We start from the raw sequence: 23718 nt of genomic DNA on the forward strand, positions 1-23718 counted from the left end.
GTTTCATAAATCAGTCTTACGGAAAAGGGATCAATTCAGAAAGATCAAGAAATCATAGTTTAAAATTAAAAACAGACTAAATATCAAGCAAAAGTAAAATGGATTATTTGAATTATGAGACATGCACTCAACCAAATATTATACAGCTCTTAAAAATGATGTGTATACAAAACAGATAATCATGTCAAAAAATGGGCAGAAGACATGAACAGACACTTCTCCAATGAAGACATACAAATGGCTATCAGACACATGAAAAAATGTTCTAGCCATCAGGGAGATTCAAATCAAAACCACATTGAGATACCAATGTTCATAGCAGCAATGGCCACAGTTACCAAACTGTGGAAAGAACCAAGATGCCCTTCAACAGACAAATGGGTAAGAAAGATGTGGTCCATATACACTATGGAGTATTATGCCTCTATCAGAAAGGACGAATACCCAACTTTTGTATCAATGTGGACGGGACTAGAAGAGATTATGCTGACTGAAATAAGTCAAGCAGAGAGAGTTAATTATCATATGGTTTCACTTATTTGTGGAGAGGAGAAGGGAGTTGAGGGAAATTGGAGGGGGAGATGAACCATGAGAGACTATGGACTCTAAAAACAATCTGAGGGTCTTGAAGGGGTGGTGGGTGGGAAGTTGGGTGAGCCTGGTGGGGAGTATTATGGAGGACAGGTATTGCATGGAGCACTGGGTGTGGTGCATAAACAATGAATTCTGGTACACTGAAAAGAAATTTAAAAAAAAATTTTTTAAATGATGTGTATAATGACTATACTAAAGACATTGGGAAAATGGTAATGATATGATGTGAAGTGAAAACAGAAGGATATACACACACAATTATAAGAAATCTTGGCATAGAAGAAAAGACAATAAGGAAAAACAAAATAGTAAGATAATTAGAAGTATGGATATTATTTTCTTCCTTCTACTTTTTCTTATTTTTCAAATTTCTCTTAATGGACATATATTATTTTTATAAGAGAAAAAAAAAGACTATCTACTAAAGGAAAAAATGAAACAAAATTTTCAATCCTAGCATCAAATGGGAGTCATCACTCAATCAAACTAGAAAAGTTGATTAAACAAGAAGAAAATTTTTTCCTACTGAAATTTGTTTTCACAGTTATGCAGCAGCTCAGATTACCAGACTAGAATAGTTCAGAGACAATGCTTAGCAGTAGTAAAAGAAAGTCTATATTCTTCCCTATAAATACACACAGTTTCCAAAGAAATAGAAAAAAGACTGAATAAGATTGATGCGTGTTTCTATGAAAGGGCCTGACAGACTTAACAAAATTTACTGAAGCTCAAGAAAGTATAAAATGGAATGTTGATGGTCCAGAGCCATTTAAAATCTAGAGGGGTCAAGGAAACATCCAGTCTGAAAGGGTACTCTCACTGCAGCATCTGAACCCACATTGCTCTAATGCAAAAGTATAAGTTCAGAAGAGGTCAAGGAAATAAAGTGTTAAGAAAAAGTGATACTGAGCCTATTTGTTAATGATGACACAAATCATAATCCTGGCAGCCTATAAGATCTCACAGGGAATCTTGGGCTGAGAATCAGACTAGGCTGGTAGCATAGAGTTCATTTTCTTCTCTGCTCAGTTCTCTCACAGGTATCCAAAGGTGGTGTACTAAAGCAATGTCATTCAAAAGAAACCAAATGCTAGCCACAAATGTGAGCCACATTAAGTAATTTTCAAATTTTCTAGTAATCACATTCAAAAAAAAAATTTTTTTTAACTGAGAGCTTTTCCCTTAAGATCAGGAACAAGACAAGGATGTCCACTCTCACCATTTTTATTCAACATAGTACTACAACCCCAAGCCACAGCAATCAGGCAACAAAAAGGAAAGGCATCTAAAAATGACGAGGAAGAAGTAAAATTTTCACGATTTGCAGATGACATGATACTATATGTAACAAACCCTCAACTCTACCAGAAAACTAGAACTGATAAATGAATTCAGTAAAGTTGCAGGATACAAAATAAATGTACAGAAATCTGTTGCACTCTTATATACTAACAATGAAGTAGCAGAAAGATAAATTAAGAAAACTGTCCCATTTATAATTCTACCAAAATAATAAAATACCTAGGAATAAATTTAACCAAGGAGCATAACAGAATTATTTCTATGTAAGGATATTTACATAGAAATAATTTTTATGTAAGGATATTTACCATTTTAAAAACTAACATAATTCCCTTCCTTGGATATCTTTTAAAATTAAAGAAATATAGAAATAAAGATACATATATGGACATAGGGATGGCTTCAATTAGGAGTTCTCAACTCTACGTGCATAAAATCACCTTGGAAACTTAAAAAACACTGGGATCTCAACTCCAAGACCTTCATCTAATTAAGTTGGGGTTTCTCTGGGGCTCTGATACAACGTGCAGTCCAGGTTGAAGGGCACCAGATTAGATGACCTCTGAAGGGACTATCACAAACCCTCGCATTGCCCCTCACCTGCCCAGTTCTCTCAGTCTGGTCAAGAATGTTAGCACAACTTGAGACACCCTCTCAAGAAACACTGAGATAGCTACTGGTGTTCATACTGCCATTAGCAAATGGTACAGTAGTCCCCCTTTCTCTGCAAGGGACACATTCCGAGACCCCCAGTGGATGCCTAAAACCACAGAGAGTACCAAACCCTGTACTATGTTTTTTCCTATACATACCTATATATAATAAAGTTTAATTTATAAATTAGGCACAGTAAGAGACTAATAATAACTAATAAAAACGAACAATTATAACAACACGCTTAATAAAAGTGACATGAACATGGTCTCTTGCTGCTGCCCCTCAGAACAATTTGTTACTTAAACTCTAACCCCTGGAGGATTTTATTAGTTACCAAGCACATTTAGATATGGCCTTAAGAAATACATATACTGGCAACAGGTCTGTGGGGAGAAGGACGATCTACGACCATGAAGCTGGGCAGCTGGGGCTGCCCGGCCCCCACAGGGCGGAAGGAAAATCGCCTGCTTCCCTTTTCCATTATCGCTCTTTTCTCTTCCCAGAAGCGCTCGTTGTTAGTTAGCTGAGTCCTTTGAAGGTGCTTGTTTAACTATAAACTTTATCCTCCTTCTTGCTTGCCTGCAAGAAGTGACTAACGTTTGACCTTCACCAATCCTTCTGTTGGCTATTGTTTTCTATCCAATAAAAGTGAGACTGTGGAGTTGCTCATGGCAGCTGTCCTTTTCGACTGTTGTCCCCTGCTCCCAGTCTCTTGTGGCTGACTTGTTTGTACCTAATTCTTCTTCTGTCACCGACTGGAAGCGGCAGTCTCTCCTCTCTCAAAATATCCTATTGAACCCAGCCTTCTTCTTGTGATGGGGTGAGATGATACAATGCCTACATGATGAGAGGAAGTGAAGTAAACGCCATAGGCACTGTGATGTAGCATTAGGCTACTACTGACCTTCTGATGATATGTCAGAAGGGGGATCACCTGCTTCCAGACCATGGTTAAGCACAGGTAACTGAAGCCACGGAAAGCTAAAGTGCAGGGAAATGGGGGGCTACTGTATCTCAAAGCCTGGTACAAAAATGTGCACTTCCTATTCAGCAGTCCGCTGAATCATGCCACCTCTACTTAGTTTTAAAACTAAAGTCAGTAAATTTTGTTAAAGGCTAATACAACATGTATCTCTTAAGCACTTTCACATAACAGATTTCAAATACAGAAGACTGGTGCTAATCTGAAAGGAAAATGAGTAACAAAACAAAAAAAATTGAAAAGGTTATAAAAGGAAGGGTTTTATCGCTCTTATTTTGTGACTTAGGTTTACAGTGCTTAGCATTACAGCTTACACAATGCTAAGAACATAGATGAGTAATGTGTCTAATACAAATATATACTACTTACAGATAAACTACATCTATATTATGTAATTATGTTTATATTCCTACAATTGTATACAAAGCCCATCAAATACAAAATAAATAGTGTAGTCCACACTTAAACATCACTTATGAATGGGAAGAATTCTAATTTAGGCTCTTACTTCCATGGGACCCTGAACAAGTCACTCCCTTTCAGGACCTTAATCTCTTCATCTCTAGAATGGAGCACTATTACCCACACCTTGGGTTTTTGTTTTTGTTTTTTTTTTAATGAAAGTTAAATGGAGAAGCCCTAGAGCTCCCATATGGTAGTTGCGCAGTAAATATGTATTGAATCTGAATGTAGCTGCCCACCTTCCTCACTTCTGAGCACAGCAGAAGAGAGAACTACAGCCTAGAAGGAAAATTAATAGCTCAAAGTCAAACAGTGATCACTGACATGGAGCCAGATTTCCTGACTGGTGCTTTCATCCCACCTCCTTCCCCTCAAATATGTCGACCATGAGAATGAGGACGCCTCCCAAGTCCAAGACTCCTGCCAAAGGAGGCCACAGGTACCTGGCTGTACCCACCCTACTATGACACTCACCTCTGGCAACACCTGGGCTTCTCTTCTGCACTCCAGGCATCTTATGTCATTCCTGGATGAGGACCCACAGGTGCCAAGAATAGACCCAATAGCATTTCCTAATATTTTCCATTAGCATTGCAATAGGATCTAGTACATGTTAACTGCTGTTTCACATCAGGTTCCCTAGAAACAGATCCTGAGATAAGGATTCATGTGCAAATGATTCATTAGGGATGTACTTCCAGGAGAAACTGGCAAGGGAGGGAAAAAGCCACACAGGGTGTGACTGTAGACAAAGTCCCATCCTCTGTCTGATCTCAAGGAGTGCTTAAGAGTACAAACTAACCTCAGAGCTTGCTCAACTTGAAGCAGGGGCACTGCTCTTCTATACTCTTGTACCTATCAGACTTTGGCTCCTATAACTCAAGGGCACTGCTTGAAGAAAACAACAGATGCAAGCACTTAGGAGCAATGCACAGAGAAGCTGGAGATGAGCATAGAAGACAGTGGAGATCTAGGCAGAACCCCAACAGTATCCTCTGCAACCATCACCTCCAAGGGAGGACTCTAAGCTCCCTGGGATCATCTCAGATCTGAGCCCAGATGATCGCTCCAATTTTTCAAAATCTAAAAAGTAGAAAGCCAGTCTCCATAATCTGAGTAGACTGTACAAAGACCACCACTCCAGCCACTGTAATTGGCCAATGATGGAACTCAGCAAAATTAGACACATCGAGCTCCTCTGGAAGATTGTTCTTTCAGAGGTTGTTACTGCTCAGTTCGAAAATTAAATAAACATCATGCTAGGCTCAAGGGACACAGATGTGTTCAAGAGATGACCCCTGTCCTAGAGGAGCTCACAGTAATGGGTAATCTTAAAAAACCAAAAATCTTGCCTGATTTCCTGCTGAATCCTAAAGAACGTTTCATATTCAATGATACGAGTTTCTCCCTTTAAACTTTATAGATCAGCAACAATACATCTCAAAGCATTATACCATACTGAATTACAAAGAGGTGCTGCTTCATAAGGACTCAATGGAAAGCTAAATGAAACCACAAGAAAGTAACACTAACACTGCTTCTAACAATAATGATAATGATAGCATGTGTGGAAGCATATAATCAACAAATTTCTGAATATATAATTGCCTAGGTTAATACCATGGCCTCCAAGTAGAGGCCCCAATATCTATCAGTGTCCAGGTATCATCACAAGATTTAACTGGTAATTTGAGGGACATAGTACCAGGTGGTGGGTATTATAGAGGGCACGGATTGCATAGAGCACTGGGTGTGGTGCAAAAATAATGAATACTGTTATGCTGAAAATAAATAAAAAACAAAAACAAAAACAAAAACAAAAAGATATGCTAGGGCCATTACTTCAAATCCATTATGTAATTGTACATATTTTAAACATACTTTGTATGAGATGATACTTGAAAGGAATCAGATTTATTATCAAATGTTCCTTGGGGAATTAGTCATATCATATTAATGGCATATCTAATACACAGAGCCATAAGACTTGAGAAAGTCCAGATATGCAACAGCACAGCTCAAAGCCACACACCACATTAGCTTACAAAGATTCACCACCTCTTAGAAACTTGCTCTAGACTACCGAATTATTTAGGGTCAAGACTAAGCTCATCCTCAAAGTCCCTCTGAGCACAAAACTCATGCTTTTAAACACCATACTACAGTGGCAACAATTAAAAACCTGCTAACACTGGAAATGAAGTACATGGTTCCAGGCATCTTTATGGCTTATCCATGTCACACAGGAATCACAATTTCAGAGGCTCTGTCTTTACCACTATAATTTCAAAGTATGATCATTTTACTTCATTATGCATTTAATGCTATTTTCTAAAACAAGCAAATACAGAAATGTATGTATTCATTATGTTATTAGCAATCAGTCAACATTTTAGTTACGGAAAGAGACTAATTATTTCAGTCCTACCAATTACTGTCTAGATTATACCTAATCCCTCTTGATATCTTTATCATTTCTTGAAATTTCCCATCCCATATGATTAATTCATTTTATGATATTCCCTTTAAAAACTGTATTCTTCATAGTATCCAAACGATTCAAAATCATCAGCAAATGTGATTGACTGCCAGAATGAAGTATATTTTAAGTTTACTTTGTCATGTTATTATTAGCAGAAAAAGGACAAAGAGTAAAAAACAATGGAATAAAGGTTTGAAATTTACTTTTCCTAACTTTTATTGTGTTTATATATATATAATTTATATATAATTATTAATTATTATTAGTGTATAAAGACATGTTTTAAAGAATCTCAAATTCAAGAATCATTCTCATAAATATTTATCAATTTAAAAGTAATGAAAATCTGTGTTATGATGGATAATTCATTCTAAATTCAACTATCAAATAAATGAAAGATTCTTATCACTATCACTTGATACAGTACTGTGTCAAAGTCTCTTATCAATATTTCCCAGAAATTTACTAGTTAAATAAGTTAATACTTATGAGATGTCATCTATATACAAGACATAGCATAAGTGCCAATTTTAAGTAGTAGTAGATCTAAAAAATGAAGTGATAGTTATATGTCTGTGTTCTACAAAACTGCATAGGGATTGGAAGTTGAATGAGTAGCACAAACAAGAAATGAAGATAAAATTGACTTATGTTGTAAATGTTAACAAATTGAAAGAGAAAAGTAACATGTACTTAATTAAAAGAGAAAACCACCAAATGTTAAGACTTGTTTTGTGGTTCCAGAAATCTTAAAAATAACCCAAAGAATTTATTTCTTACTTGCTGTCGATGAGCACCTCAGATAGCCGATTATTCACTTGGTTATCACTCTTATGGCGAAACTGAAAGTCAAAATGTTTGTGAAAAAACATATTTAATCATACTTTATCAGCACAAATAGGAGCACTAAAAATACTTTGAGATCATCTGTTTGGACAATATCACCATCAATCCAAAATTGGCAAAGTTTATGCTTACCTGGAACCCAGCTCCATGTGTTCTAAATCTGAATCAATACCCTTCTCACAAACCTTGGGGGTAACCAATGGAACAAGTCTAGCCACATGCTCTTCTAATTCCCAAACATTTTTAAATGCTTCTAAGATGACAATATGCTCTTTACTCTGCCACACAGTTCCAGAGAAAACTATACATTTTGAGATTTTCAACAAGGAAAGGAGCCTTCCTTTTCTCTCACATATGTGCTCAATACTTCATTGAAACATCAGTCATTCCTTTTCATGGATTTCTTTGAAACCACTAAGCTACTTGTAATAACATATATTTTTATTCTCCAGAAATTCTAATTGTTAACAGTAATCTTATGAAACACTGAGTACTTAAAATAAAACTCAAATTGAAATATCGAACCACATTTGGTATGGATTTGTTTTTTTATGCCCAAGTGATACCATTTCTTATCATACATTCCAGTAATGTAAACATCATAGACTGCTTAGAAGAACCCAAGTATTATGAGCACTCTATTAAACTCATAAATTAACAGCCATTCAAATAAGACTACCATCAAAATTAGTGCATTTTCATTTAAAAAATTCAAAATGTTATATCACAATATGTAAAATGTTTCAACCAGTCCTTCTCTTATTCAATTTCCTTCCCAAACCTATCCCAGTCTCTCTACAATGCTATGCCTAGTGTATGTAATTACCCTGATGGCCAAGTATAAGTCAGTGGATATTATTAGGAAAAATATAATACTTAGCATTTTCTAACATGAAAACATTTATAATATCAGTACATAACTAAATTAACTCAGTCCATCCTTGGCAAGCAAATTTCTCCTTCCCAATAGAACAACAGAAATATTATTTTGTCTGCATTTGTTCCTTTATCCACACTCCATCTTCTCCACTCTGCCTTGTTATGGGAAGCTAACCTATAGGTCCTTACCCTCTGGCTCCTGGTTTGATATGGCCAATAGTCTGTTCTGGCAGAAGATGAGAGTAACCAGAGGAGAGTGAAATGGAGTAACTCCCCGCCCCCTGGCTTCCTTCAAGCTGAATTAGCTTGAAGGCAGCACCAGCTGTCATGAGAAGTCAGATATAGGTAATTGCTTCTTCCCATTGCCCATTCAGACAGAAAAGTAGTGTTGCCCTCCATGTTCCTAAACTATGTGCTTTTCTTTGACAACTTTTCTTTTGCCCTTTTGTAAATAGTACCTTTGTTATTAATCTTTCTCCAACCTTACTCATTTCAGGGTAACATCTCTTTCCTGCCAAGACCCTGACTGATAAATATATCTGGTTATTGAACGCATACATATTATCAGAAAAAAAAAAGCATATTCAAGAATTAACCACAGTAGAGACAAAAGGAGATTTAGTATTTAGTTGCATCTCTATCTAACCTGGAAATAAACCCCAAAATTGACTAGCTGGGAATCATAGAAAAGGACCAATTAGTTCATCCCCTGAAAGCTGAGCTGCCTATTCTCTGGACCTCAAAATAAGCCACTCTCACTTCAGTTCAGATTTTGCCAAGAAGTCTTGGTATTGAAACAGAATCTGGTAGGACTAGAAATGGTTGTCTCATGCCCAGGCTGACTCTTCTTGACAATTTCTACTCTAAAAACAGATATGAAAGGATAGAGAGGAACAGCAGAGGAACTCCATCCTTAGAAGGGAGCAGAGGACTAGCATTGATTGTATACCCATTATGAGACAGACTTGTGCAAAGTGCTTTATACACAGCATCTCATTTTCTCCTTCCAACAGTTCTGGTGTCATTAGCCACAAGATACAGACAAGGAAGGATTCAGAGAAGTGGTTTTACTCATATAATAGTGTTAGAACATAGCAGGTTAAAGTGTCTTTCTTCCAAGTCCATGTTCTTCCTACTCTACCATTTTGCTCTACCATTAAGCGTGACTATATCAAATAAGACATTTAAAGCCAATATGTAGAAACTCAAGCATCTAAATAAATACTATTTCCCTGAAAGATCAGATATTGTGGAAAAGACACACATTTACTCCAAAGTTGTCCTTATGGAAGTCGTTATTAAAATTGTGTCTCCTAGAACTACTCAGAGCATTCTTTGAAATGTCACCTTATTTTTTGAAGATGAAATGTCACCTTATTTTTTGAAGATGGAGCTATTTACCCTTAGAAAAGACATGAAGGGATGTCTTATGCTTGGAAATATGCAAAATCTTCTCTTAGAAAGCAGGTAAGGTAAATGTGTTTTTAGGGGCTGAGAAATGGCATTTGTTTCCAAAGCTGGGTGAACACAAAATTACAAGATTGGCTTTCTTCTGTACCTTGTACACTGATCATGAAGGCAATTCTGTATGAAGAGTTCCAATGTACTTTGAACAATGGCAACCTCACAGGAATGAATAAATTCCAAAATTACCACTTTTAAGTGACATGATTCATTAGTATGAACAGGTCCTATGTGTTAAAAATCCTGCCTCAAAGGTTATAGTCACAATATGAACCATGAAATACATGAGGCACTTCATTAAAAATGAAGAGAGTCATATCTTATCTGTCCTACAGAAACATGGTATACAAAGACAAATACATTATATACATGGATAATTTTCAAATGAGTCACATCAAATTGTTGATTTATCAAAAAATTGTACATAAAAAAACTATGAAAAAGGATCATATGAACCAACTTGATAAGTACAAATCTCCCTATCTCACTTTCCCATACTCAACCCTCTCAGTAGGGAGGGGCTCCCACAATCTCCCTGAAGCCTCCCTAATTCTCCTTCACACACTCCACCTCCACTACCAACTAGTCTTTGAATGGCATCTTCTTCCCACAAAGAGTGAAGGTGCTTTGTTTTTTAATTAGGACTCATGAATTTTTAACATCACATTATTGTTATTCATGTCCATGTCTCATCTTCTCTTGCTGGATTTTAAGCTTATATTTCAGATTCTGTGTATATTTTATTTTTGCATCTCCCATATAGCTTAGCACAGAGGGGTCTGCATAAAGGCCAGTGTTCCAAAGCCAAACCAATTCAGGTAGACTGTAAGTTAAAACCCAGAACCACTACTGTTCTACATTAAATAAAGATAAGAAGGATTCACAAAAATACTCAGTCTAAAAGAAAAAAAAAATGGAACAAAGAACCAATGGGACATAAAGAAAGCAGAAACAAGATGATAGATTTAAACCTAATCATAATGATATTCACATTAAATGTAAATGGGTTAAACATTCAGAGTTGCCTGCGTGGCTCAGTCATTAAGCATCTGCCTTTGGCTCAACCCATGATCTCAAAGTCCTGGGATGGAGCCCCACATCCCCCTGCTCCATGGGGTGCCTGCTTCTCTCTCTCCAACTCCCCTTGTTTGTGTCCCCTCTCTTGCTGTCTCTCTGTCAAATAAATAAAATTTATTTAAAAAGATTTTCAGGCTGTATAAAAAATCATTACCTAGTTATATGCCATCTACAAGACACCCACTTTAAAGACATAGATAAGTTAAAAATAGACAATAGGAAATATAGGTATGAGTTCACAGGAGAAGCCTAGGCTAGGAATATAAATACATAAGTCATTGGGATACAGACACCTGTATTGAGACTAGGGCTCCCAAGGTGAGATATAAACTTTTCTACATTTAGAATATTTGGTTTGTACAAGACCATGTTTTAAAGCTTTGTGTTTTAATGACCTCCCTTGGCTTATGCAGACTTCAAAATTCTCTATTGTTTTAGACTTCACTTGTTTACATTAATTGCCTGACTTCTGAAGTGATTTGATTTTCAACTCATGCTATAATGAGAATAGGATGTGAGAATACCTAACATCTACCAATTCCTAAAGCTTAGAGAAAGACATATTATATAGGATAAATAATACTTCACTGGGTAGAAGCAAGTTTGTGTTCTAATTCTGGTCTTACAATTAATTGATTGTATAATCATTAGCAAATCACTATTCTTTTTTTTTTTAAGATTTTATTTATTTATTTGACAGAGAGAGATGACAAGTAGGCAGAGAGGCAGGCAGAGAGAGGAGGAAGCAGGCTCCCCACTGAGCAGAGAGCCCGACGCGGGACTGGATCCCAGGACCCTGAGATCATGACCTGAGCCGAAGGCAGCGGCTTAACCCACTGAGCCACCCGGGTGCCCGCAAATCACTATTCGTTAGAGTCCTTGGTTTCTTCATCTGTAAAATGAGGGAGTAAGTCTAATTATTCAAGCCCTCTTGCTTTTATCATAAACAGGCTCTGGTTCTATGACATCTGTATTAGTCACTAAAGAAATACCAAAAGAGTTTTATTTAGTACTGATCAAAAGAGCTCCATTCAAAAATTCCAAATGGATCCCAATTTTTTGTCTTTGAGAGATAACAATTTTAATTGAGACCTCAAAAATGCTCAAAAGCAAATACTCACATAGTCATCTGTGGCATCTTTGACAGCTGTCATAGTTATCACCAGGACCAAAGGCACAATAGTGGTAAACCAAGTCAAGGAGGAGATTTCTGGAATCAGCTAAAACAAACATTTCAAATAGTTTAGGACTTTTAAGTTAGGAACTATATCTTCCAAATTTTGTCATAAGACTCACAGAAAGTAATGGGATTATATTCAGCTATTTATACAAATACAGAATAACTTTCAATAACTAAGTATTTGCATTCACTTATAAGACACACAGAAGTATCATTGAGCCAATTTTTAGGCTACTTAACAAAAAATAAAATTTTTATACCAACTTGAGAAGTAAGCTTCTTGAAATCTTTCACATAATCTTTTCCCGGGACATATATCACTTGTCTTTTCTCTGCTTCTCATCTCAACTTTTAACAATTTTACTAACTTCTCACCAATTCTAAAAGAGAGTTTCTTTGAGTATATACTTTATGCCAAAGAGTGTGCCAAGTACTTCCCATATTTTATATCATTTGACCCTGAGAAAGTTCATTGAGTTAGATTCTGTACCAGATCTCTTTTGCACACACCCAAAGGATTTGTATTCCATGTAAATAGCACCCCCAGTGCACAACATAGAATACATTGTGAATAGTGCCCTAGAGTCGGGAAATGCTGCAGCCCTAGATATCATTTTCCCATTTTGTAAATAAGTACCTGAGAGGTCACCATGCTTGACACACCCTGTGTGTCAAGAACACACACTGCTAAAATTTGAAACTTAGATCTATTTGGCTCCAAAACCACCCACATGAGACAAAATGAGAGTTGACAGGACTCTCTTAGAAAGGTGGTTTTCAAATGGGGTTTTATACAGAGCTGCTTCAAGAGGCATCAGGTAGGAAAGAGTGGGGTGGATGTGGTCAGTACATGGAGATCAGGCACGATCAAAAACAGCTCTAAACTAAATCAATCTTATACAATAGTTTCCATAAAATTTAAAAAAAATCAACTTAAAAGCCTCTGAGGTACCAATAAAAAACATTGGCCTGAGTGGCAGAAAAGCTGGATTCTAGTCCTAGTTCTATCACTGACTCATGGTAAAAGTTTTACACATTACTTATCCTTTTTTGGGTCTCATTTCCTAATAAACAGAAGAAAGGAGCCTGCACCAAACCATCCCAAAGTCTCCTTCCAGATATAAAATTCTGTGAACAAGAGCCTTTGACTATACATAAGAAAGCCATTAAAGAAATAGGCTCAAAATTCTGGAATGATGTAAAGAGTTATATAAAGAAACAAAAAGCAAATTCATAAGGGGAAGAAGGAAAGAGATCTTGGATTCCAAAGTCATTTCAATAAATTGTAAAGTATACATCAACTGTGGAGTTTTTGTTGTTGTTGTTTTGTTTTGTTGTGCCTGTTTAGCATCCATTTCTTCTCGAGTATACCTTGGGAAATTACCTCATCTCTTCTACTGTCAGTACATACAATGTTGGCAGACTCGTTCCATTTTGGCTCCACATTTTGGCCTGTGATCTAGGTCAAGACACCTACTGTTACAAATTCTTGAGCCGCCATGATTAGTTAATGAACAGGGATGTAACTCAGCATGGTCCAGTGAAAGCTAATCACAAGACCTGCTGGAACAACCAAAAAAAAAAGACTCATTCTCATTTTTTTTAAATCCCTCTATCTCTCTTTAATGTTGGAGATGAAGCAGGAGAATAAAGGTCTAAAGCTTTCAGGGGCTACAAGGTAGATTGGACCTGCCCAAGTAAGGCCAACAAGGAGGAAAGAGAAGTCACATCCTATCGAAACAGTTTGCCCATTAATGCAGTCATATATAAAATGAATTAATCCTAAATATATTTCCTTTTTGCTTTAATAAATTTAGGTTTCTGCCACTTACAACCAAAAGCTTCTTAATACAAATATTTATTAATCTGGACTGTTCACATCTAACCCATCTTTTTAACCTTCTAAAATTAACACAGTGCCCTGCACATTTTCAATGTACCATTTTGGTCTGATTAAATTACTATAAAATAAATATTGGGTAAATAACCAGCTCTCATGAACTGTTTATGTATATTCATTGATTTATGCATTTTATTCCCTAAAATATCAGTAAAAGCTGAAATTTCATTTAAGCTCCTATTTTAGTCAGATGGGAGAAAAAAGGAAGTTTATTAACTACCAATTAACCACCAAAAACCATAAAAAAAGGTCACTCTACAGTGAAGATAGAGCATACATCATTTGTTATACATAGAAAAGATGTCATTGTTTTTAGAAACAAATGAAATTTGCCCAATTAGTTTCCACTAACTACCACTCAGCTAGACTACCTCAACTCTGGCAACACCCACACTGTTGATGTGAGGAGGAGATAAAGAAAGGAGGGAGGCTATGGACAGTAATTATTAGGCTCTGGTTTGGTTCAGATAAAGTGCATAGCTGCATTCTAAAATGACCTCAGTGTTTAAAATGATGAATGTACTAGTTTTTACCCATTAGTAGCCCTCTCACATTTGTGAAAAGAAACAGCAAAAATAACAGTCAAAATCTGATAAGAATGGTTTTATCTAATCAAGAACACCCAGCTGAGTGAATTAGCATACTTTTTCAAATTATATAAATACTTTTAACAAACAGATGATGAAGAGGAACAATCTAAACATTACCTGTAAAATCAGAAGGAAAAGGAAATAGGCATTTGCCACTCTTTGGAACTGTTCAAATAAATTAATTGGCAAGAAGGTAAGAATGTTGTATTTGGATGTGTGGATACGATTATCCTGAAAAAGAAATACCATCATATTAGATTGAGTCAAGGTATTGCTCATTATCAGAACAGCTCTAAAACTTAACAAGGCAAAACATGAATTATGCCATAACAAGACAGATAAACCAATTATGTAGAAAATGTTAAGTTCTCTTGGCTCAAGGTCTTCATTTTTCCCAAAGATGACACTCTCCTGATATAGGTGAAATTACTGGCCCGTGCCATAAAATCATCCATGACTTAAAAATGTATCAAGTACAATACCTGCCCCTGAGATGTTTTACTCTTATGCATTCATACATTTGGCAAATATTGCTTGAACACCTACCATATGCAGACACTGAGTTTATGCTGTGACTGAGAGGTTGGAAGAAACTTCAGAGATTATCTGGTCCACCTTCCTACCCTTTAGATAGCTCTGACAAGGGGCTTGTCTTTGAAAGTCTTCTGTGATGGAAAACTGACCACCTCACAAACCAGCCTATTTCTATTTCAGATTTGGAATTGCTAGAAAGGTCTATTATGAGAAACCCAAATCTGCTTCCCTGTAACTTTTTACCATGTGCCAATTTCCATCCCCATGGTCACCTACACCAAGTCGAAGCCCTTCATATGTTGGAAATCTTCAAATATTTGAAGACCACTCACAGGACTTCCCAAAATCTCAACTCTGATCCAGGCATTCTCAAACCCCTCAGTCACTCCATGACTTATTTAACAGAAATCTCTTCCTGATCCATTTCTTTTAGATTTATCCCAACCTCTCTGTATCTCTCTTAAAACATGCTGCACAGAACCATACACATATTGCAGATCTGAGTCAACCAACCCACGTACAGTAGAGACTTCGATGTTCTATGTTCTGGACTATTGTATTAACATACCTTAAAATTTCATCAGCATTTTGGCAACTGTATCTAACTGTTTATTCACGGAATTTGGATGAACTAAAATCTCTAGATCATCTCTTCATAAATCACTATCAAATCCGGTCTCCCCTTCCTAAATACTTATAGGTTGCTTTTTTAAAATACTGATGTACAAGGTCTTTCATATATTTCTACTGTACCAATCTATTGAAAAAAATAGCTTTGAATATACCATCTTAAATTATTCAATATTTTCTGCCATCAAAAACTTTCAAACATGTGCCTTTTATATATTCTTCCAAAGCTGTAGACTAATACATTACAAAGGATATGACTAAAAACCAAAAAAAAATTTTTTTTAATTAAAAAAATAGCTTTCTATGCTGATGGTACTTTTGGAGAGAAGGAAGGAGGAAAAGAACAAGGAGAAAGGAGTACATCTGGAGAATTCACAAAGCATCTTTAGTGCTGAACATGGTGAACATTTCTTTTTTTTTTTAAGATTTTATTTATTTATTTGACAGACAGATCACAAGTAGCAGAGAGGCAGGCAGAGAGAGGAGGAAGCAGGCTCCCCGCTGAGTGGAGAGCCCGATGCCGGGTTCAATCCCAGGACCCTGGGATCATGACCTGAGCCGAGGCAGAGGCTTTAACCCACTGAGCCACCCAGGTGCCCCCCATGATGAACATTTCTAAAACCACCGGACTTTCTGCAAGAAGTGTGGTAAGTACCAGCCCCACAAAGTGACACAGTATAGGAAAGACAGATTCTCTTTATGTCCCAGGAAACAATGTTATGACAACAAGCAAAATAGCTATGGTGGGCAGACTAAGCTGATTTTCCAGCAAAAGGCTGAAACTACAAAGACTGTACTGAGACTTGAATATGCCGACCCCAACTACACATCGAATGGAATCTAAGGTGGCTATTAAGAGATGCAAGCAGGGGCCCCCAGGGGGCTGAGTCAGTGGAGCATCTGGCTCTTAATTTCAGCTCAGGTCATGATCTCAGGGTTATGAGACTGAGCCCCATGTGGGGCTCCATACTGGGCATAGAGCCTGCTTAAGATTCTCTCTCCCTCTTTACCCCTCCCCGCTATCCCCATGGGCATAAGCATTTTTGAACTGGTAGGAGATGTTCATTGGCAAACTACTAGAGACCTCTGCAGAGATTAACATCTTTTCAGTAGTTTATACAAAATATGTTTGGTTGAATTTAACCATTTATAAATGCACCTAACTATACTCCCACAAGACTTAATTTCATCTTATCTACAAAGATAGCAAAATCTGGGGTGATAAGTCTCTCTGAAATTCTGAATCAATATGCCCAGAGATTTTCCACCCACTCATATATTAAAACTGAGGTTAGTCGGTGTGACTTAGTTTAAGTGAAATTACGCTTCCAGCAATCATTGTTACTGTCATTAAAGAAAATGAGCACCTACTAAAATAGCTTTCTTTTCTTTTTTTTTAAGAGACAGAGAAAGCATGAGCAATGGGGGTCAGGGATTGGGGAAAGTAAAGAGGAAGAGGGAGAAGAATCTCCAGTAGACTCCATGCCCAGCACCGAGCCTGACATAGGGCTCCGTCTCACAAGCCCACAATCATGACCTGAGCCAAAATCAAGGATCAGTCACTTAACTGACTGAGCCACCCAAGTGCCCCTTAAATAGCTATTTTAAACATTTACCAGGAATCATTGTGTCTAGCTCCATGCAACAAGCTGTGGCACAGTAAGAGAGGTGTCGAGAAAAATTTCCCAGCTTTGCTGGTCTGATACATAGTAATGTATTTAAAACTGTTCTGTAAGCTGATGAGGAATATTTTGCAGTGAGTTATCTACTCAAGGTCTGGGCTGAAAGGGAGGCTATGAGAACTGTCAATGATGAAACATATTTCTGATGAAGGGATTGGAGAAAATAATAGGGAGGAGGAAAGCTAAGGAGAAAAAGCAGTTAACTAAGAAAAAAATCACATATTCCTGTTTTATATTTTCTTCTAAGTTGAAACTAAAATGAGGTTAAGCCTGTACCTTGTAAAAGGACAGATGGAACATCTGCTGGGAAGCTCAACACCATGACTGGAATTATAAAGAAACTCTCCTACAAAACTGAATCCCACATAGGTGAAAAGACAATGAGCAGGACAAAGTGATAATAGTCACAGGTCTGTGACGATTTTCTCCTATTTAACTTAACATATAAAATGATTGTGATGTTCGGGCTCTGTTGTTACTTGGTCACAGATAATGCAAACCCGCATAGCTATGCCTGGGAACAAAGAACGAGGGCTCCCCCTCCTGGAGGACCATTTACCTGTCTCTTTTAATTGAAAGGAAAAAGTGTTTCTATTTCCACCGCCTTCTCCAAGGATGTGAGTATAGGTCACACCTTAAATAGTCTGTCATTTCACTGAACCACCTATTGGCTTACAGGCAAATTTTAGTACAGTTCATTCCATAATACAGCACAGAAGATCTTCACCTCTATCCCTTCAGCATGACTTTTCCACCATGAACCACTAGAAACATCCCTATTCAAAAGAATTGACGAAGAGGAGAAGGAAAAGGAGAACAAAAGAGAAAGGAGTACACCTGGAGAATCCCTACAGCACCTTTAGTGCGAAAGGAAATCAGGCTGGAAGTCATGGCTTTCATTTGTTAGCCAGGTGGACCAGTTAACCTGTCCCACAATGTGGTAGATTAACCACGCGGCCATAGGCCATTCTGGAGCAGGGGGAACCTCCCATGCAGTGTGAAAGGGGTCTACCCCTAGAGGAGCATGAGAGAATGCACATTCCCTAGAGAGAGCTTGCTTCCAAGAGGAAGAGGGCAGAGCGGAGCTGGTGAGGCCCAGATATCCCTCCAAGACTGACCCATCAAACAAATAACTTCACTACAAAGTTAAGTAAAGGGGTGGTAAGAGAAATGTCACCCCAGTAGAGATCCCTCCATCAGGAAGACAACATCAGGATGAGAAGAAAGCATTGCTCCTCTAAAATATATTAATACAAATGTGCCAAGGTAGGCAGAAGATGGCTCACTTGGGAGTTTACAAAAGGGGCCATGGGGCTGTACAAGAGGTCAGCACAGACTGAGGCTAGATAGAGTAGTTCCTTGGAATCCACTAAGAATTTTGGACTTTATCATAAAGACTAAAAATCTAAGTGAAGAGGGAATTACTGAAAAGTTATAAGCAAAGAAACAATTTGTTGAGATTCTAACTTCAGAAGATTACCCTTGCTACAGGGTGGAGAACAAGTTGGAAATGACACAAAACAGATGAGGAAAGACCAATGAGAAGGTTTTTTAATTAGTCCAGGTGACAGATTATGGGTGGCTTGGAACAGGCAGTGACAGAAAGGTTGACAATGAATAATAATAATAATATAATGGCAACTGATATTTATCAAACTCTTCCCATGTGTACTATTCTAAGAGCTTTACAGTTCACAGCTCATTTTATCCTCACAATATCCTTATGAAATAGATACTATTATCCTTATTCCTTATAGAAGAGGAATCTCGGATTTAGAGAGATTAAGTAATTTAAGCAAGATTATACAGCTGGTAAGTGGTGGTACCACGATCTGAACCCAGGTACTCTGTTTCCAGAGCCCACTCTAATCAGCAGTGTTCTTTGCCAATTCAGAGCAAGGCAATTCTCTCTTCTGTTTTCAGATCAATCAGCCCTTGCTCTCTCCTCCACTCTGAATTTTTGGCCTGCTGCCATTTTCTTACCAAGGAAAATAATACCATGTATCTACATTTTCCTCTTGAGTCAACCCCCTCTGTAGGAGCTCTGCTTATCTATTGCCTGCTGTATGATTACAGTTTTCCTGTGTTATCTTTCAATATCCCTCCAAAAGTGACCCTTTTGGTTTTTTACAAAGTTCAACACAAGTAAATAGTACAGATAAGCCCTCCTTTAGTTTCGCTTTGCAACGGAAGCAGCAGTGGCCAAAGTCCTTTACGTTTTAACATTAAGTATTTATTACAGGAAAAGAATAAAGTAAAAATGAGAATTTCTTCAAAGGTGGAACATCAAACTAGATATTAGCAAAATGAGAGGCATTATTTTTTATAATGAGATTTTATTGTGTAATCGTATTGCTTAAGAAAATGAAGCAAATAGAAAAATAACAAACATTGCTAAATTAGTAAACTGAACATTTGGGGAGTTTACTTCAATTCTTCCATGGGAAAGACAGAGTTACTAATACTTCTCACCTACATATTTATGGGACTATTGTGGAGATAAAACCAGACCACATATGTAAAAGCATTTTTGAGTTGAGTTTTATGGTGAAAGAATCACATAAATAAAAGATTTTTCTGAGCAATTCCCAAATAATCCAAATGGATTTAGAAAATTCAATGTACTAGGCAGAATAAACTGGGTATGCCACAGTAACAACTCCAGAATCTTCATGGCTTAAAATAATAAAGGTTTATTTCTTGCTCATGCTACTTATTCAACATCAGCCACCAGGAAGACTCTGTTCACCCTTGTTACTCACAATGGACCATTCACCATCTCAGGTACTTCCAACTGCATTTCCAGAGGGAAAGAGAATGCTCTGTTTTGTACATACAAGTCAATGCTTCAGCCCAAATGCTCACAATTCACTGATCAGAAAGAGCCATCATGTGCCCAAAAGGTAGAAAGCCAGAAAGACTGATGGACACCACAACCAGAAATGGAAACTAAGCCTAGTATTTGGAGAGTGTGAGACACATCAGCCATAAAAAATAAGTATCAAAAACCAAACTTAGCACCACAAATCCAGTCTTATTTTAATGCTAGGTGTAACAGACATTTGACTATTTTCCCCTTCCCCTCAGCTAACAGTGCTGCAAATTACCTAGTCTTGTGGTCTGGATGAATTCATTTCTCATCTAAAACTTCAGAGTCAGACCCAGATTAGTTTGAGCCAACTACATGGCCCATCTTCCTGATTAAAATTTTGAGTTCAGGGATTAGCACATGACCCACGTCAATTCTGGGAATTTGCTGGAGATACTGGCTTTCTCTTTCCTACTGGATTCCAACCTGGAAACAAGTAGCCCTAGGGATCACTGACAGCATCTTGGGACCATGAGTGGGGAAGCTGTTAAAAATAAATTCTGCACTGAAGATTCAGGGCTGGAAAATGCAGAGAAAGAAACTAGACCAAGCCTCTCCTGAGGCTAGCCCTATATCCAGACTTCTCAATTATATGATTTGTTCATTTATTTTGTTGTCTAAGTCAATTTCAGTTATTCTTTTACTCCCAATCAACAAAATAGCAGATAAAAACATTAATACATACAAAATCAATTTACATTTTTATACAGTAGTGTACTTTCATCTCTATATTTGCCTTAAAGAATGAGTCATAGAAGGCCAAGCCTAAATGCATCTGGTGGTTGTCCGGGGACATTGCCTACGTCTGTGATCCCACAGGCCAAACCCCAGGAGCTTTCGCAATGAGTACCACAGTTTCCACACTCTCACAAGATCTTCCCTCCCACATTTGATGAAACATTTTTGTCATGACAGCTATAAAAAGTAACTGTCAGGAGCTTGAGGGGGGAAAGAGCCTAATAGCCTTGCCAGTAGAGGAGACAGATATATGGTACAACATGGATTTCAGAAAGAGAAATAGTCCTGACTCTTAAGAGAAATGATCTCTAAACCATAAAATAAAACCCAAAAAGAGACGGCATCCACAGAACACTTGCTTAAAAAAAAAAAAAAAAAGGAAGTGGCCTAAAGGCATTTGCGCTGCTCAGGAAATATGTGAAACAGCCATGTTTTATGCAAAGGTACCAAAAGAATTCACATATGGGGCAAATAAGCCTGAAGATTGGGAGTCTGGCGCCTGACACCAGGCAGAACCACATCTCCTCTTTATTGGTCAAATGGTGAAGAGTGTACAGCACTCAGGGCTGGGAGGCATGGCAAGATGATAGCGCATTCCTCTGTGAACACTGCTGAGTGAGGTCGGAGCCACAGAAGAGGCTTTACAGAGAGCCACCAATAAACATCATCATTGTTCCCACCACCACCATCTGCATGAGGTTCTCCTGAGCCTGAGCTCCACAACGTGAACAAAAGCATTTGTGGGGAGGTAAAGAGAGGCCACACTTCCCCCAGCATTCATCCATTCATACAACAAGGGCCTTTCATGTGACAGGCACTGTCATTGAACCAGGACTACAGATGTGAATAGACAAAGTCTCTATCTTCCTAGACCAAGTTTGCATTTTAGTTGTGGGGAGAGAGGCAAGAATAAACAAACGTATAAACTGATCACACAGTTAAAGAAAGTGATCAAGACTACGAAGAAAACAGTGAGCAATAAAAGAGGAGCATGTTGCCTGCCGAGACTCCCTTAAGAAGCCTGCTTATTTGACATTTCAGATTCACACAACCTCAAGATGACTATCTGATGAGACCACTGGGCACCTGTTCTCCAGGGGAAGCACAGCAGTCCTTTAAGCTATTAAAAAAAAACAAAAACAAAAACAAAAAACAAACAAACAAACAAACAAAACGATAACTTCCATGGATGTTTTAACAAAGAAATTTAAAGCTGAGGCTATTAATGTTTGATGCACAGGTTTTCTTGACTAGGTATATTCACACATACACATGATATTTATGTATACATACTTATATTTATATACATATATAAACACATAAATACATAAAATACAAATACTGAGTGTATTCAAATGTATTCAAATATAAATACATACATACAAATACATAAAGTAAATACATGTATATGTATTTTTTTTTCTTGCTGGGTATTTAATATGGGCAACATATTTGGATTTTTTATTAAAGTATAATTGACATACAATGTTAAATAAGTCTCAGGTATAGGACAGTGATTTGACAGTTCTATACATTACTCAATGCTCACCACGGTAACTGCAGCCACCATACAATGTTACGACAATATTATTGACTATATTCCCTACATGCTTTACTTTTTATCTCTGCAAATTATAACTGAAAATTTGGATACCTCCTAATTTTCTCTACCTATTTCACTCAGCCTCCCACCACCTTCCATCTGGCAACCACCAGATTGTTATCTGCATTTAGGAGTCTGATTCTGCCTTCTTGTCTGTTCATTTGTTTTGTTTTTTAGATTCCACATATAGGGGGTCTTTCTCTGAATTACTTCACTTAACATAATACCCTCTAGGTCACAAATGGCAAAATTTCATTCTTTTTAATGACTGAGTAGTCACATCACATCTTTATGCATTCATCTACCAAAAGATACAGGAAGGTTTTCTTTTTATAAGTAGGGAACATACTCAGAAAAAGCTTGAAAACTGCCAGACTACACATTGTTATAATCAAAGAAAAGGAGTATGACCCATGTGTCACCAAGACTTGGATGTGTAATGAAGAAAGTATGACTCTTCATGTAATGGTGTTGCTCTGTTAATATGTATTGTCTCCCTACACAGGCCCAGTACGGTGCTGAGCACTGTGCATACATCATCTCAGATAATCTTCAAAAAATCTAATGAATTGTTTCTACTTCAGCACCACTTTGCAGATGAAGAAACTGAGGCTTACAGCAGTTACAGGGCTGCCCATAAAAGCTGTTTTGTAGAGTCATGTGTTCTCCTAAGTGGTATGTGTTTCCTGGGAAATGAGCCAGAAACAAAGAATTTCTAGACTGCCTCTTGATTAATAAATCCACTGGCCCTCCTACAATATTCCTTGGTTAAAAAAAAAAAAAAAAAAAAAAAAACTTTCTAAACCACAGGACAGTGAAAGATGCACATAAATTCAATCAGCTAGAGCAATCACTTTCCATACCATCAGTCTAGGGAGAACATCATCAGCCTTGTCTAGGGTACTTCATTTCCCATCTAGACCTCAGAATCACAGGCAATAGCTAGGCAGGATTTCAGCCTCAGTGTGCCTCCAAAGCCAATCTGCCTGGTGGTAACATAAACCTTACTTTGTTTTCTTTTCTATCCTCAGAATTTTGTTTCATGTTCCAGCTTCTGCAAGACTGTTCTAGAACTAGTAAATGGTCTATGAATAGTAATTTATCTACAAAGAACTAATTTTGGACAATTACCAGGGGGACAAATTAAATTTCCCTCTGAGATTAATTTAATCACACTAATTTATTTTTCCTCCAGGGCATTTAGATGCATACAACATATAAAGGGTTCTAACTAGGTCCAAATAAAA

General features: G+C 37.3%; 1 protein-coding gene across 7 annotated transcripts in view; it reads right to left on the bottom strand.

The window, feature by feature from the left end:
* The window catches only part of ATP8B4 (ATPase phospholipid transporting 8B4 (putative)), a 248892-nt gene that overhangs the window by 159608 nt on the left and 65566 nt on the right, over nucleotides 1–23718 (bottom strand). For all 7 annotated transcript variants that reach the window (XR_006602907.1, XM_045067867.1, XM_004755458.3 and 4 more), the window contains 3 exons: nucleotides 14533–14646; nucleotides 11867–11965; nucleotides 7260–7321 (listed from right to left, as the gene is read on the bottom strand). Coding sequence is in view for 6 of the 7 variants with exons in the window: in XM_045067867.1 (XP_044923802.1) it covers nucleotides 7260–7321; nucleotides 11867–11965; nucleotides 14533–14646 (275 nt within the window). In the remaining variant the exon portion in view is untranslated. The remainder of the gene's footprint in view (nucleotides 1–7259; nucleotides 7322–11866; nucleotides 11966–14532; nucleotides 14647–23718) is intronic.

Source organism: Mustela putorius, unplaced genomic scaffold, assembly GCF_011764305.1.
Source record: "Mustela putorius furo isolate JIRA1106 unplaced genomic scaffold, ASM1176430v1.1 tig00003898_pilon_pilon_pilon, whole genome shotgun sequence".
Lineage (NCBI taxonomy): Eukaryota > Metazoa > Chordata > Mammalia > Carnivora > Mustelidae > Mustela > Mustela putorius.